The sequence below is a fragment of the Netta rufina genome (assembly GCF_964035555.1).
Source record: "Netta rufina genome assembly, chromosome: 22".
NCBI classification, from domain to species: Eukaryota; Metazoa; Chordata; class Aves; order Anseriformes; family Anatidae; genus Netta; species Netta rufina.
In genome coordinates, this window is record NC_140146.1 from 7,013,346 (window position 1) to 7,028,848 (window position 15,503).

Genomic DNA, 15,503 nt, shown 5'->3' on the forward strand with positions numbered 1-15,503 from the left:
GAGCATCAGCAGTGACCAGGAATGAGCCTCTTTGCACTTACTGCCTTCCCTTCCTAGCAGAGCTGCAACCTGAACAGAATAAAGGCTTTTGCAAAAACAAATATTTGCTCATATGCCTTTTGTTTATGGCCATCTGTTCTCACACAGCTGGAAAGCCCCTGAAGTCTCTTCTTCCCCCTCTGTGAAATACAGTACCTGGTTACTAATAGGGCAAAAATTAAACGCAGCTATCAGAGCAACTTTCAATTACACCTTGTATTAGAGTGCTATTAGTGATGATAAAACAAATACAGCAATTTTTAATTAAGGTTTTGTTTTTAATTCAATATGGCATCCCACTCGTACCAGGGCTCCCTGCACAGTTACATGGAAACCTCTATGAAATCAATCACAACCTCCTAGAATCACTTCGACAACAGATTTCAGGAGCTTCCCCCTGAGTTTCCTCTTCCAGGCACAAGGGTTTGGGAACAGTACTGTCCCACAGCTCCCATGCTGTTGAAATACACCTTGTAGCAGCAGCAGATCAAGATGGAGACTGCAAATTACTTTTGAGATGGTTACCTGTCAGCTTCTTGCTATACACCAAGGCTATCACTGATTTTTTGCCCCCTTAGTAAAGCTATAAAGAGATGAAGCAGACATCTGCAGTCTATGATAAATGTTAATTGCAGCACTTGCCCAGACGCAGCTTACCTTTGCTAAATTCAGGAGGCCCTGAGCTTTTCTCTTTCCCTCAAGGATCATAGTTGATGTCATAGTTCAAAACCTGTGTCTCATCCCACTTTCACACAACAAAAAACATTCTTGAAGGCCACTTATTGATTGCAGGCACATACTTACAGCTAATTATTCGTGTATTTGTCACAAAGCAATTTAAGTCCACCCCCAAACCACAGTGACAAGTAGTCCAACTCCCGCTCTGCAGCTTCAAACAGGACACACTTATGCAGACAGGTATCCCTCTTCTTCACCCTCCCCCAAACCACTCAAAGACACACTTCGTTGGGTTGTTTGATGCTTTTTATTTATCACATGTAAAAACACTACTATCTGTTTGTAGGTACCTCTTGCTGTCCTGCAAGTCAAACAGCTCCAAACATCAAAGACCAGACAGGCAGAGAAGGGAATTGCTTATGCCCAGTGTCAACGGGTCACGGTTCCGGAGCATGTTTAACACAAAACCTCACTGGGATTGTTCTACAAAAGCAGATCGTTACAAGTAACAGATCAGAGCTGGTGGAAACACTAGGTGAAGGAGTCATCTAGGGAGGGAGAGGACCTGCAAACTGGTCTTTTTCCTTCAGCTGCCCTCGTCTTTCTAATACAGGTAATTGTGATCTAAGTAGGTGACTAGTGCTATAAACCAGAACGGGGGTGTCTGATCCACGCAGCTTAGTTGATACGGGGGTTCCTGAAGTTTCTTCCAGCAAAGCGGGCCTTGCTGCCAAGCTCCTCTTCAATCCTGAAGACAAGGAAAGAAAATAGTTAGCAGAACTGCATTAGCACAGCCATTGACCTTACACTAAGCCACCTGATCTAAGAGGCACTGAGGGTACCAGCGGGGTCACCAGTCAGCTCCCCCAAGCAGCTTGAGCAATCACACCTTTAGCTGCCCTGGTCAGTAACCCTCATCTTACCTAATTGCTCAAACATTGGAAATGCTTGCCCAAGGCAACTGCATCATGCAGTCAGAAGTACAACTTCACAGAGATAACGTCACTAAACACTGTGTGAGGCTCCCCTTTTCTGTCTCCATTATGACCACAACCCATTCAACTCATCATACATCACACTGCCAGCTCTGCAAGCAGGGCACCAGCCCAAAAGCATCAGTTTGTCTTTAAGCTACACAGTTCTGGAGATGCAGAAGAGCAAGCTGTGCTCAGAATGCATCAGTGGAGCATCCATTTTTTATCAGGCTTAGCCATTATCCCTTTTCCCATTCTGAATCTTACCTCAGCAGCTGGTTGTACTTGGCTAGGCGCTCAGATCGGCAGGGGGCACCAGTTTTGATCTGGAAGGGAAATCAGAATGTTGGTCAGGAACTAGAGCAAAAGTAAGGCCACAAATGCAATTATAAAACTATTTTATTCAGAGTAATAAGCACAATTACAAGCTTCATTTCAGCATGAGGCTTTCAATACCCATACACTCAAACATGATAGTGCTCAGGAGCAATAAGGAATGTTCACATAGGAACAGCTTCCGTATCAAATCCTGACACACCCAGGTCTCTTTCAGATTTTTAATTGTTGGCTAAAGGTGAGTTTACACAAGATAACGTGCTCCCATGTCACTCTCCCATTAGGCAGATCAGCAATCAGCTTCCTGTACATAGGAGCAGGAAGTCTTCACGCCTTAAGTCACAGCAGACCCCACCTGCTATGCACCATGGCTTCATCACCATATTGTCTAATCAAACAAGGAAGCAAACTACAGCAGGTACAGATACCAACCTGACCAGTGCAGAGCCCGACCACGAGGTCAGCAATGAAGGTATCTTCTGTTTCTCCGGAGCGGTGACTCACCATCACGCCCCAGCCGTTGGACTGGGCAAGCTTGCAGCTGGAAGAGAGACAGGCAAAGCGTCACACCGCCCTATTTGCATAGCGACCTTCGCTCTAACGATGCTGCCAAGTGCCAGGTATTCTCTGCTCTGGCTAGACAGAACTGCCCTTTGGTATGTCAGCGCTAGGATCACGTGAAAACAGTGATAAAAAGCTGCTTTTACGCATGCTTAGGCAGTGTTCGATGCACCTATATAACTTTAAGGCCATGTAGGTACAGGTTTGCTTGCCAATAACCTCTATGAGTTAGCTTCCAGCCCCCTCACAAATGTCCAACCAACAGATTTCTACTGCACTGTTCTCTGTGTTCATCCCCCTCAATTATACAGTCCCCCTCTTGTGCACTAGAGGATCTCCTGCCATGACATGGCTAAGAAGGGAGAACAACTTACGCTTGTAGGGACTCTGTCACAGATCCAATCTGGTTGACCTTGAGGAGGAGGCAGTTGCAGGATTTCTCCTCCACAGCCTTGGCAATACGCTTCGGGTTGGTCACAGTCAGATCATCACCAACCACTTGGATGCCAACGCTGCCAGTAAACTTCTTCCAGGCAGCCCAGTCATCCTGGTCAAATGGGTCCTCGATGGACACCACTGGAGGAAGACACAAGGAGATTTAACAAAATATCACCATGGAAGGTCAGGCCTGCAGCACATTTCTAACCCTGCTTTCAAACGAGCAAGTTTGTTCTGCGTGAGTTCTGCAGACAAGGGAGGCTGCATGACTTACCTGGGTAGTTCTTCACAAAGCCCTTGTACAGGTCAGCCAGCTGGTCAGGAGAAATGTATCTGCTGGGATCATCGGGGGATTTGAAGTCCAGGTCATACTTTCCATCGCGGTAGAACTCTGAGGCAGCCACATCCATGCCAATGACAACCTTGTCAGAGTAGCCAGCCTTACCGATGGCAGTCTTCAGCAGCTCCAGGGCTGGAACAGTTAGGCACTAGTGAGTTCTGAACACCTCAACACAAAGCTATTCCCTTGCCAACAACAGTATATTCACTTGGCCAGGAATCTCCGTTACCCTTTATAGAAAGCCCTAAGGCCACACAAAACATTAACTCTCCAGCTTCCGCGCTAATTGGAACAGGCCACTACTTCAATACTGCTTTTAGATTGTAATCCCCTGAGACACTATGGCATTTCTCATCTCTTCAGACATGACTACAGTCTGCCAGCAAGCTTAAGACAAGGTGATACTACAACTTCTTGATGCTTTATGAACATGGGCAGGAAAGTGACCACACCTGAATCCCTTTCAGCTCCAGATCAGGTGCTGGCCATGACAGAAGTGAGCACCCAAATGCTGACATGCAATGAGATACAACCTGCTAATGCACAGGACACCCTCTCTTTGTATCCACCTGTTTTCTCTTGCACATTTATTTAAAGAGTGAATTTAACTACTCAGGAGTCTTGGGATATTACCCACTACACCACCCTGTTTGGCAGAGTCTGAGCAAGGCAACTCAGTATGCTCACAGCCAGGAAGACTCCCTCGAGCATCCTTGACTGCAAGCCAACCAGCCAGGTCAGCCAGGCTATTTACAGTAGGAAGCTTACATCAAGTGTTTTTTTTAAAGATGCTCATGCTGTACAAACTGCAAGAGCAGCTGCTACCAGCAACACAGATTCCTGGGACTGCAATAGTCATCCAAGGTCATCTTCGTTGATGTCTGGGGTACAGACCTACCAAAATCTGCATTTAACCGTGGGATGCAGGGAACATGTGTATTTCCACTGCTGGCTCATTATCAGAAAATGATATTGGCCTCAGTATCAGAAAAGGCAACTACAGTTCATAGGCCAACTTCAACAATACTGTAACTAGCTGCTTTTAAGGATGCAAGCAACTTGAGTTTAGCACTGTGTTGACTTATTACAGCTCCATTTCTGCACAAGAAGGCCAGAAAACAGCCCTTCTGGGTACAGATCATTTTTGTATTGCATTTTACTTTCCACAAGACAGACTGTGCCACTCTCCCCCTGCAGACTTCTCAACAGAACTGTTGGGATGTGGAGACAGAAAATGCCTCCATGTCCCAAGTTGGCCCACATGTACTACCACACATCAGCAGGCACAGGTCAAACTGTTTTTCTCCTTTGTCAGCAGAAAAATAAGTCCACTGAACTTTGACCGCTGACTTCTAGGAAGCCCATGATGCATACAGACGTGTCCAGACCACCCCTTTAGCTGGAAGGTGGTAAAATTCCCTCAGAGCAGTACAGAAGCAAAGTACTGATGAGGCACTGAAGTGAAAGCTATCCTGTCAAGCTGCATGAAGTCATTTCCAGGAGAGTAGCTCTGTGGTCCTACACTGCACCACATCACAATAGGATCTTAGAAAGCTTGCCAGGACAGAAGCAGAGGAAATGAACAGATGATCAGATATACCTCCCATCCCACTAAGCTTATTTTACCTTCTTTGTTCTCAAGGATGTTGGGGGCAAAGCCACCCTCATCACCCACATTGGTTGCATCCTTCCCATACTTCTCCTTGATGACATTCTTTAGATTGTGATAGACCTCTGCACCAATGCGCATCGCCTCCTTGAAACTGTCAGCACCCACGGGGAGGATCATGAACTCCTGCATAGCCAGCTTATTGCCAGCATGGGAGCCACCGTTGATCACGTTGAAAGCCTTGGAGTAACCAGAAAGAAAAGTTTGAGTGTTTCATCGTAGGTGGACAACAGCAAGAGACATTCCACTATCAAGACAGCTTGATCCAAAACCAGGAGACATTGGGAAGCACCTGGTCAGATCAAGCCTTTAGCTAGCCGTATCAGGAGACTTACGGGAACAGGCAGGATGACTTCTGGGTTTCCAGCAAGGTCAGCAATGTGACGGTACAAGGGGACACCCTTCTCAGCAGCACCAGCTTTGCATACAGCCAGAGATACACCCAAGATGGCATTGGCACCAAATTTAGCTGAAATAGGAAGAAGTTGTTTACAGAAATGCTGAATTTTCCTGAAGAGATTCAGCAGTACCAGCACTATTATGGTCTCAGTTATGTAAGTGCACAGCCTAAGCCGTGCACTGCACACTGTTTGCAGTACACAGTGTTTCTGATAAGGTAAACAAGACTTCTGCAAAAACAACCTCTATCTCTTCATGCTTACCACAACACAGAGCCCACTTACATTTGTTCTCTGATCCATCCATGTCCAGCATCAGTTTGTCAATCTTCTCTTGCTCCACTACATTGACATTCTGCAAAGAGAGAAACAAAACATTGATGCCCCACATGGCTCTAACAACTCTCACCTACCCACTGCATCTTTATTTCACTGGTGGGCACCAGGAATTTGTTTCAGTGCAACTACCCAGCAGCAGAGCTGACTACTTCAGGCCATTATCAAACAGCAGCATTTCCTGGTCCCTTCCCCAAGGCTGACATAAGTTGGGCACACCCAAAGCTTGTTTTGTTCTTCAGACAGAAGACATTCGGACAGAGCTGTAAGGCTGCCATGTCCTTTACCTCCATGACTAGGGGGAGGGTTACGCTGCTCTCAGCCTGACATTGAAGAAAGCTCCAATTTACGCCCTCTGCTCCTTCACTTCAAGCTTAAAGTGAACCAGCATGCTCAGATCACAAAACCATTTATAACTCAGCACACAATGTTTGCAATCACAGCTAAGAATGTGCCATCACTTTAGGTACTTTAGGTACATCACTGTCTTGCCCCATCCTTTCTAGTGCTCAGTGCCCACAAAGGGCATAGGAATCTCAATCAAACCAACTTACCTAATATTCCCCTAAATTCCCCCCAGATTCATCAGCCTGGAAAAAAACAGCCCCCCCCACTATTCAGCTATCCTTTTAAGGGTAAGGCAGCTTGCATCTTAGCTGCACTCCACTGATGTTCCCAGGTGTTTAAGTGTTGTTGCACACAGCAACACTAGGCTGCTGGGGACTGTTTTGATTAAGTGTTAGATACACAGTCATTAAGGGAAGCAATTACTGTAAGTCAGTTTGTTCTCATGCACTCCAATACACAGGCTAGCATCCCCCACACGTAACACAGTTCTTGTAACTGTCTCTAGAGACACCCATCAGCTAGGATGCACTGGACTGGCATTAGCTGATGTTAGCAGAAGACAGATCACTCCTACCTTGCTAATCAGTGCGGGTGCAATTGTTTTATTGACGTGCTCAACAGCTTTTGAGACACCTGGAAGGAACAAGCAAATCGGACACTGGTCAACCACACTTGTTACGCAGGCATTAGTAGATGAGCTCAGTAACAACAAAATCTAAAAAGTACCACCTCATGCTATTCAAACCCCAATCCAACCTGGGCTGACTGCTAGATCTGAACACTTACAGACGCTGTCCCAACTGAATGGAAGTTGCATGAAATAATATCATCTAGAAATGCCTGCTGCAATGTTAGTTTGCAAGACCATGCACTGGAGAACCTTGTCCAAGTGACAAGGTTGCACTGAAAGCACATCCATTACCTGTGTACACAGTGCTGTCGCCAGGAACTCGTTAACATATTTAACAGCTCTGGATACACCTGACAGAAGCGAAACGGACAAGAGAATCAAGGAAGAGATGAAGGCTCACAGCCAACGACAAAATCAGTCATGCAAGGAAAAGAGAAGGACACAAGTAGGGCAACAGACCTGTGGGTTAGCAAGTGTCTGATAGTGAGCTGTAGACCAGAAATGAAAGGGTTCAAAGGGTAGAGAAAATTGTGCAGCAGCCAGCCAGGCTGTGTTTGTTCTTTCCACCCTGATTTCATGCTGCAGAATTGTGGACCCAAACCTTTAGTGGCTGAATAAATAAAGGTTTTAGGATATTCTACTCCTATCTGCTCATAGAATGGATGAGTAGGGGGAAATAAAAAGGTTTCCCTGCTAGTTAAGCATGCAGCAGCTCTGGCATTTCACTATGCTGTCACTCTGTAACACTATTAAAGCATCACCTTAGGGTATGTTTTACACTCAGTATAGTGCAAAAAACCTACACACTGCCCCTGTACCTGGATGCATGCATTCAAGCTGAATGGTGCCTCTCATAGGGAAAAGCATGTGAACACACCACCCTTCTTTTTAATGTGCGGCCCACCACTGGGTTAACCAGGAGCTGCACTAAGAATTTGCTTCTTCCCCATCATCAGAGGCCATCATTAGCCAGCTACACCATTAGCCTCAGGAATGCTGTCATCCCTGCAGAGCTTTTAAACATCTCCCAAGACCTAGGCTTCAGAACCTGCTGAATGCTAATTAAGTGCACCCTGAACCACATTAATTGCCTTTCAAATAGTCTAAGTCAGCAGATTTAAATTACTGAAGACCTTCCAGCTATCTGCAACTCACCCCATTTGGTGATTTTTTTTTGTGACTCATGTTATTTGCTGGGTGATAAAAACCTTCAGCTGTAACAGCCTGTTGCAGAAGCTTAGGCTACTGTCTGGTTAACTGTCTACAGGATCAGACTTTGCAGGTCTAAGCACAAACATGTTTAGCACACAGAGGTAAGTACACTTTTACTCTTCTCAAGAGAAAGTGCCCTAAGTGGATAGCCTAAGATCTTCTGTTCTTTGAGATATTGAGTAATCTGAGGTTTATTTTGTATTGAAGTAGTAACCACCATGAATTTTCCCAGACATGGCTCTGCAAGTTCAGTTCAGCAGCTATCCACTCTGACCACTTTCTCAATAGACACAAAATATTTCAGCTTCTTTTCATCTGTCTGACAGAAGTTTGGAGTACTGACAAAATTGCTTCTCTCAGCTGAAAGGTGAATTGATTGCACATACTTGGAAAGCACCACCAGTGGTTTTGCAGCAGCCAGTTAAAAAGCTCTTGGACCTACTGTCCAAGCTCCCAGAATACTTTTAAGAATTGCTACTAGGGCATTTATTAGTTAATGGCATCTTATATGTGGCTATTCATTTTCTTCCATGCTTGTTTCCAAGCCAGTCTTCAGGACTACTGCCAAGTTGCCTTTCAGGACTTAGAATCAGTCCACAGACAATTAAGACAGTATGCCACTAACACAAACGTACGTATTAGGACTATCTGCAATGAAAGACAAAGATCAAGTGCCTTTGGCTACAACGCAGCCTGAAATGAAAACATTTCAGTGACTGCTACTAGTGTAGCTGCATGTTACCAGTGGTCAGCAGCTGGCATAAACCTCACAAGCTCAGGACTTAACATGCTGTGACCTGAGGAGGTACAGTGCCACAGCAGATGCACTTAACAGTTCTTGGACAAATCTGGGCTACAGAGATCTTGTGACTAGCTGCAGCATCACCAAGCCTTCTGGAACAGGTAGTTCAGATGCTCTTAGGACATGTACAACGCAATGCTGGAGGCAGTTCCTCTCCTCAGTGTCCCCTGGAAAATCCAGCAGCGTTCTGCACCTCTTCTACCACCACCACACAGCTTACACGTGGGTAGGGCACTACCAGTTCACTGTTCACCTTCATCCCTTCTGTTTAATTGCCATACCTTATGGACTTCTTTATTGCCTACTGTAGTCTGTACATCTCCTCTAATACAATCTAACTAGCATAGCCATCTGCAGCAACACAGCCACTGTAAGAAGCCAGGCACCAAATTTCAGGCTTACCTTTCCCCATGTAGCGTGTCTTGTCATTGTCACGAAGTTCCAGAGCTTCATAAATTCCAGTTGAGGCACCGCTGGGAACAGCAGCTCTGAACAGACCTGTTTAAACAGGAAAAAAAGAGTCAAGGGTGCTGAACTTGAAGAACAAATTGGTACACTGCCTGCAGTTCAAGATGCCAACTTGAATCTCCAGCCTTTCCCTTATCCCACACAGCAAAGAGCTTAGTGGGGGCAATCTCATTAAGTGACTGCATTAATCTTTTGAGGCAGAAAGATCAGCTATTTAGTTAGTGTATTACAGCTATTGTGTATGCTCATTCCACCAAACCACACTGGTATGTGTTTGTACAATGCCTTTGTCAGATCCCATCAGATATGGGATGAACAACTAACAAAAACCAAAGGAAAGTCCTACAATAATTAGAAATATAAGATGTTATATGGGAAAACCCAATTAGACAAGTTGTTCAGTCATGCCTGATTACCTATGCAGAGAAGAAACCCTTACCCAGGATTCAGCTCTGCGGCAGAAGACTGTTTCATTACACAAAGCAACCGCTTGAGAAATTAAACTTCCTTAAGTGCAGTCATACAGCGTTTCTTCATCACAGAAAAAATAAGTCCATTAGCAGCTGCTTAAGAACAGGAACCAAGGCCTTGTTAACCCTGAGTTTGCCAGTGCTATCCCAGTTTGAGGTCAGTACAAGGGGAAGAAGGCAGGTTGCACTGTTTGGATTAATACTTCTACAGTTCAGACTGCAAAAAGCAGCACTCTTAAAAATCATTCCATTGTAAAACTGCCTCTCCAGTTCTATCTGAAACAGAAACCAAAATAATTTAGAGCTAAGGACTCACCCTTGTTGGTGTAGAGGTCTACCTCAACAGTGGGATTCCCACGGGAATCAAAGATTTCACGGGCATGGATCTTGAGAATGGACATCTTGAACACCTGAAAAAGAGTGCAATATTAGTTTATATTGTGCAGCATCATCTGCAGTCATGAGAACAGCTCAGAAACTTCACATCATTTCAAATACGAAAACTTTTAATACTTGATTAGTCTCACATTAGGAGGACAGGAATTTCAACCTGGGCAGGAAGAGCCATCAAAAAGCAGAAGCCTTGTTTCCAGGGTCTTAAAGGAATGTCACTGCTTACCATATAAAAGCAGCCAAGTAATCCCAATACAGGAAATTTCTGCAGCTAGTTAGAATTCTTTTCGATAAAAGACTCTAGGGCAACAGCTCTTAGTATGCACAGCAGCTGTTCGGAGCCGAATGTAACCTATCTTGAAATAGCAACAGACTGCTTCGTTAGAGCCCCGGCTGTAAGTTATGCCCTTTCTTGAGAAGAACATCTACAGGAATAGCCTTTCCTCTTAAAGAGAAGAAAAAAATCACTACAGTCCTATGAATACTGCCCTCCCTCCCCCCCCACCTATATACATTTTACTTAATAAAAGCACAGTAAGGAATGCCTTATGTAAGCTCAGCTATATTTTAAAAGTCAAGTCAAGGCAAATGCCTGTGAGCCACGGGCTAGCACCAAACTAGTTCATCTGCAGAGAAGCGAGCTCAGCCTCAGAAGAACCATCTGGAAGCTGGCTTCTGGCAAGCCCGTGTGGGTGGAAACCCTGCATACGGGAACAGTCACGAATCACTCATTACCGAGAAGTTCCGATGAGAGCCTCTCAGAAACCCTGCTGCTTGCAGAGAGCTTCCTACCCTCATTCCTGCTGCGCAGCAAAGTCCTCTCCCTGCGTTAAAGGCATGGGCAGCCATTTGTTCACCCCTTTGGGTTCGGTGTCCCTTCCAGCTGCCCTGCCTCTCAGCAGCAGATCACGCAAGGCAGCTCAGGTATTTTAGGTATCGTCTGCTTTACTGTAAGACCCACACACTGACAGATGATATGACTGTCACAAGAAGCAGAGCAAGCTAATTCAATCTGGCCTCCGTGCTGCTCCTGCTTTAATCAGGGAACACGCAAGCCTGCAATAAATCCCTGCAACTCCTCTGTTATCAGTCCCATCCACACAGACATCTCTGCACTTGCTCCAAGCAATGCCCAATATGAGCAGCCTGCATTTATCTGAAGAGGGCTTTCACAGCTTTTTAGGCTAGCACTTACACCTTACTTTCCTTTTCAGAGCCACAGATTTGCCATAAAACACGAGCTGCACTACTCTGAGAGCAGAGGCAGCTCACTAGGAAGGCTTAGTGCAATGCAGTAATGTTTCCTCGCCTTTACACAGGTGTCACTCCAGCAGCACACACTGCTGGAGCTTCCATCCATAGCCCCGGTCTCACACTATCCAAGTGTCCTTGACAAACAACCTCCCCAGCAGTCCCTCCCTTTTCTTTAGGAGGAGGCATTTCACTGCACTACGCTGTTCCAGAAATTCCTCACACTTAATCTGGCTCATTTTGCAAGCCCCCTCCCTTCTGTGTTCAAGGAACAGTTTTCCCACTGTGTTATTCCTAAACCTGAGGGTGTTTAGCTCCTCACAGGCTGAGCGAGGAGTGTTCTGCCTCCCTCTCTGCAGAGAGCTCAGCTCTGAAGCAAGAGCTGCCCCTGCACAGGTCTGGCTGTGGAAATGCTAACTGCACACAAGCTTGAAAAGAGCTCATCAGTAGCACTGCCTGCCCCAGACCTTTGTACTTTGTGATGGAGCAAGCCAAACACAAGCAAATACCAGAGGGGTATTTTATGCACGTCCTGCCTCAAACCTTGTTTTGTGCTACAGTCTGCTGGCAAGGTCAGTGTCTCCTTTCGGGTGAGGAGCCACATACACCAGCTCCGTGCCCTTCCCAAGGGCACCCACGTTGTTAGCTATTGCTACAGCCCAAGGCACCACTCCCAAATCTGAGAACTGCCTTCACCATCAACTCAGGTCCAAGAAATCCACTCCTACCTGATGCTGTGCTCCACACAGGAAATGCAGCACTAGCAATGCAAAAGCTCAGCTCAAAGGAGGTATTTTGCAGCCTCATTACTCTTCGTTAAGAGGGTTGGAATGGAGAATAAAAACCAGCAGTAGTTTGGCCAGAAAGAACTACCCTGGTTGGTTGAAAGGTCTTATTACCCAACTGCCACACAGTTTCCATAGATGCTGTAGGACTGCAATTCTCATACCATCCCCGCTCTGAAAAAAATAACCTTAGACCTTGACTTCACTGCATCGGCTCCTAACACAGTGGAGAAGCACGCCTTAAAACCAGGCACGTGGGGACCACCAGAGGCACCTCCTGCTCTCCCCCTCGGTGCTCCACGTGGTGGTTAACTCACACAGCACGAAGCAAGGGCAGCAAGGTGTGTGAAACAAGCCCGGGGCGCGCTGCGCCACTTTCCCCTCTCCTTCTCCAGCAAGATGGAGGAGGCCTCGCACCGCCTCGCCTCCGCCCGGGGCTTGGATGACCAACTCCGCCGCTTCCTGCCAGGCTCCCGGTGACTCAGCAGCGTGTAACGGCACAGCGGGGCACCCACAGCCTCCCCTGCGGCCCCACACGAGGCCAGCCGCCTTAAAAAAAACGATTTTTCTCCCACTTTACTCCCGGAGATGCGCACTGAGCCGCGGGGTGCTGTCCCCCGCCCACTCTCCCTCAATATAACCACAATTTAACCCCACGGGGGCACCCAGCAACCAGCACTGAGGGCCTACGAGGGCCTAACACCAACATTTACCCCTCAAAGCTGACGGACACCGCCCGCTGCCGCCCAAACCCGGCCCAGCGGCTGCGTAACGACACAAACAACCACGTTAAACCCTGCCCAAGGCCCCCGCCCCGCTACCCGAGCCCCCGCGGAGCCGAGGACCCCCTGAAGGGGGCAGGGGTCCCGTGAGGCGCCGCCGCCGCCGCGCTCACCCCGCACCCGTTCCGTTCCGCCGCTGACTGGGAAGGGACCGTTGCTCCGCCGCCCGCTTATATACCCTCCGTGCCACCGCTCCTCCCTCCCCTCGTCTCCTATTGGCCATTTTTGCCTCCCACCCGTTCCCTATTGGCCGCCGCGCAGCCGCACCGCTCGCTCATTGGCTGGCACCGCCTCGCGCCAGCGGCGGCGCGGGGCGCGTGCGCTACGTGCCGCGGACGGATGGAAAATCCCGCGGTGAGGGGGGCGGGGCCGCACGGAGCGAACCACTGGAGGGTAAAGGGGGGGAAGCGGAGTAAACCACGCGAGGCTACGGGGGGGAACGGGGCGAGCCCCAGGGGTTTGGGGGTAAGTCCCTGGGGTTTTGGTGCCCTCCCATAGCAGAGCCTTGCAGGTCAGCCACGGGGCTTTTCTGCTTGCTTGGGCGTGCAAGGAAAGGGATTCCTTCCCTCTCTTTGCAGCTTTGCAGCAAAAAGCAGTAAAAGCAGCAAAAAAAGCAGCAAAAAAAGCAAAACCAGCAAAATGTAAAATAAAATAAAATAAAATAAACAAAAGCAGCAAAAAGAAAAAAATGCAAAAAAAAAAAAAAAAGCAAAAGCAGCACACTGAAAAAAAAAAAAAAGTTGAAAAAAAAGCAGCAAGAAGCAGCACGTGGTGGACACGGGGAGGGCTGGTCAGAAGGGAATTTTTATTAGGGTACACTCAGTCACACGTACAATAAAATTTTATTGGGTTTTGAAGTGAACGCCCATCAGATTTCCGGGGGGAAGCGGCAGCAGCAGCACTGATGCCGCTGGTACCACTCCTCAGGCACCAGCTCCGAACAAAAGCTTTTCATCCCAGCTCTGCACAAGGGAACTGATGCCCCAGGGCATGTGCTTGGAGACCACGTCGCATCTAAAATATAAATAAATGAAAAAATCAGAGCTCAGCAGCTGGCCACAACGTTATTTTCCCAAATGGATGCTGCGATGCAAGCTCCTGAAAAGCTCCAATCCCTTCACAGATGATCTGCAAAGACAAAAGCATCAGGTTATTCACTGATAATTATTTAGGTTGCTGCGTTGCGGTGAGGTGTGAAACTTGCTCTATAGGTTAATGATTCTTTGGGGTGCCCCCAAACTTGTGTTATTGCCTTTGTGTTGGGGGTCGTGGCAGCAGCTCCTGGCCACCCTGAGGCCTTATCCTGCCTGGTGCTGGTTGCAGGAGGGGAGAAATCCTTGCAAAAAAGCTCCTGAGTGGCTTTGTAAAAGTGCCTCAGAAATCATGCTGAGCCTTGTAATGGAGCCGGAGCATAGGGAATGCTAATCCTAAAAGCAAGGGAAATTCAGCATGGCAATAGCTGAGCCTGACAGTGAAGCATGGCGGGGGCTCTCTGGGAGTAAAGACATACAGCAGGAGAGGTCGTGATTAGCCTGTAGCACGCAGAAAAGCAAAGCCTCCAGCAACTCCTGTGCACCCAAAGCTCTGCCAAAGGACCCAGCTCTGCCACTCATCCCATGTCCAGGCTCTGTTTTCCTTCCAAATGCAAAACCAGTGCGAAGCAGGCAAATTGACCCCAGCGGTGTGCAAGCAACAAGCTTAGCATGGCATCCCTTTCGTGCAGTAGCTGGAGGCAGCCCTGGCCTGGCACCGTTGAGGTGTTGGTATAGCTTTCCCTGGGTCAGCAGATTTTTTCAAGCTGTGCTGTGCCACACGGAATCAAACAGAAGCGCGAGCTGGTATGAAGAGTGCCCCTGCTCACTCATGTGTCTTCTCATCCTCTCTTTCTTTAAAGAAAAAGTTGAGCATCCCTGAGGCTATGAGATATCTGGCTGGCACAAGTTCCTGTGGGAGTCTGGGCTTGTTACCAGTTAATCAAATACTCAAATATAATTTTTGGCAGGGGGGCATGTGGCTAATGGGGCAGACACTGGGAACAGAGAGTCTCGGGAAGCATAAAGCCACTGCAGCTGTAATCCGGTTTGACAGCCCAGAGATCCACGCTGATGGAGCAGCTGGAGAAAAAAAACATGGACACGGCTCTGACTTATGGGCACCCCCAACCAGCAGCAGAAAGCAAAACCCACCTTGCATTGCAAGGCCTGCTCGTGCCCTGTGCTTTGCAGTCATGGTAAAATTAAAAGTGTGCTCCATGCAGCTCATTTCATTGCTTGCAATAACTCATGAGCGGTGTGAAGCTGCTGGTTCAAACTGCCAAGGATGCCAGGGAAGCAGAGCTTCTGCAGATCAGGACTTGTTCACCAGGGCATTAAAACACCTAAAAACCACGGGGCAGAGCAGGCTGCCTTCCAGGGCATGCGCTTTGACTCTGTGCGTGCATTTCCTTAAGGCTGCAGGGATTTCTCTTCCTTCCCCAGAGCACAGCTGAAGAGCAAGTGTCTGGCGCTGGCTGAGCACCACCCACCTCTGCTCTGTTTTGCAGCTCCTGCAAGCCAGCCTTTTCCACAGGTTCCTTATTTCCATGGGTTTCCT

The 15,503-nt window shown here is 47.6% G+C and overlaps 1 protein-coding gene across 3 annotated transcripts; it reads right to left on the reverse strand.

Moving 5' to 3' along the window:
* Positions 1–1,005: 1,005 nt before the first annotated feature.
* Positions 1,006–13,058, reverse strand: ENO1 (enolase 1). Of its 3 annotated transcripts, none has more exons than XM_084300097.1 (12): positions 13,025–13,058; positions 10,017–10,110; positions 9,165–9,260; positions 6,692–6,750; positions 5,719–5,788; positions 5,371–5,504; positions 4,993–5,215; positions 3,301–3,498; positions 2,963–3,164; positions 2,460–2,568; positions 1,959–2,017; positions 1,006–1,465 (listed from the first exon to the last, which is right to left on the reverse strand). In XM_084300097.1, the coding sequence occupies exons 2-12, from the start codon at positions 10,099–10,101 to the stop codon at positions 1,396–1,398; spliced, it is 1,305 nt and encodes a 434-aa protein (XP_084156223.1). In that variant the 5' UTR covers positions 10,102–10,110; positions 13,025–13,058; the 3' UTR covers positions 1,006–1,395. The 3 variants fall into 3 exon arrangements, with proteins under 3 accessions (XP_084156223.1, XP_084156225.1, XP_084156224.1); XM_084300099.1 differs by lacking the exon at positions 6,692–6,750 and adding an exon at positions 7,040–7,098; XM_084300098.1 differs by having other exon boundaries at positions 13,032–13,042.
* Between the last annotated feature and the right edge of the window lie 2,445 nt (positions 13,059–15,503).

Bases quoted from the DNA above. Each gene is read 5' to 3' on its own strand.
- ENO1 (XM_084300097.1), bottom strand. From the start codon at position 10,101: ATGTCCATTCTCAAGATCCATGCCCGTGAAATCTTTGATTCCCGTGGG. The intron at 9,261-10,016 runs GTGAGTCCTTAG...CTGTTTAAACAG, and splicing joins AGACCTCTACACCAACAAGG to GTCTGTTCAGAGCTGCTGTT. The intron at 3,499-4,992 runs GTAAAATAAGCT...TAACTGTTCCAG, and splicing joins CATCCTTGAGAACAAAGAAG to CCCTGGAGCTGCTGAAGACT.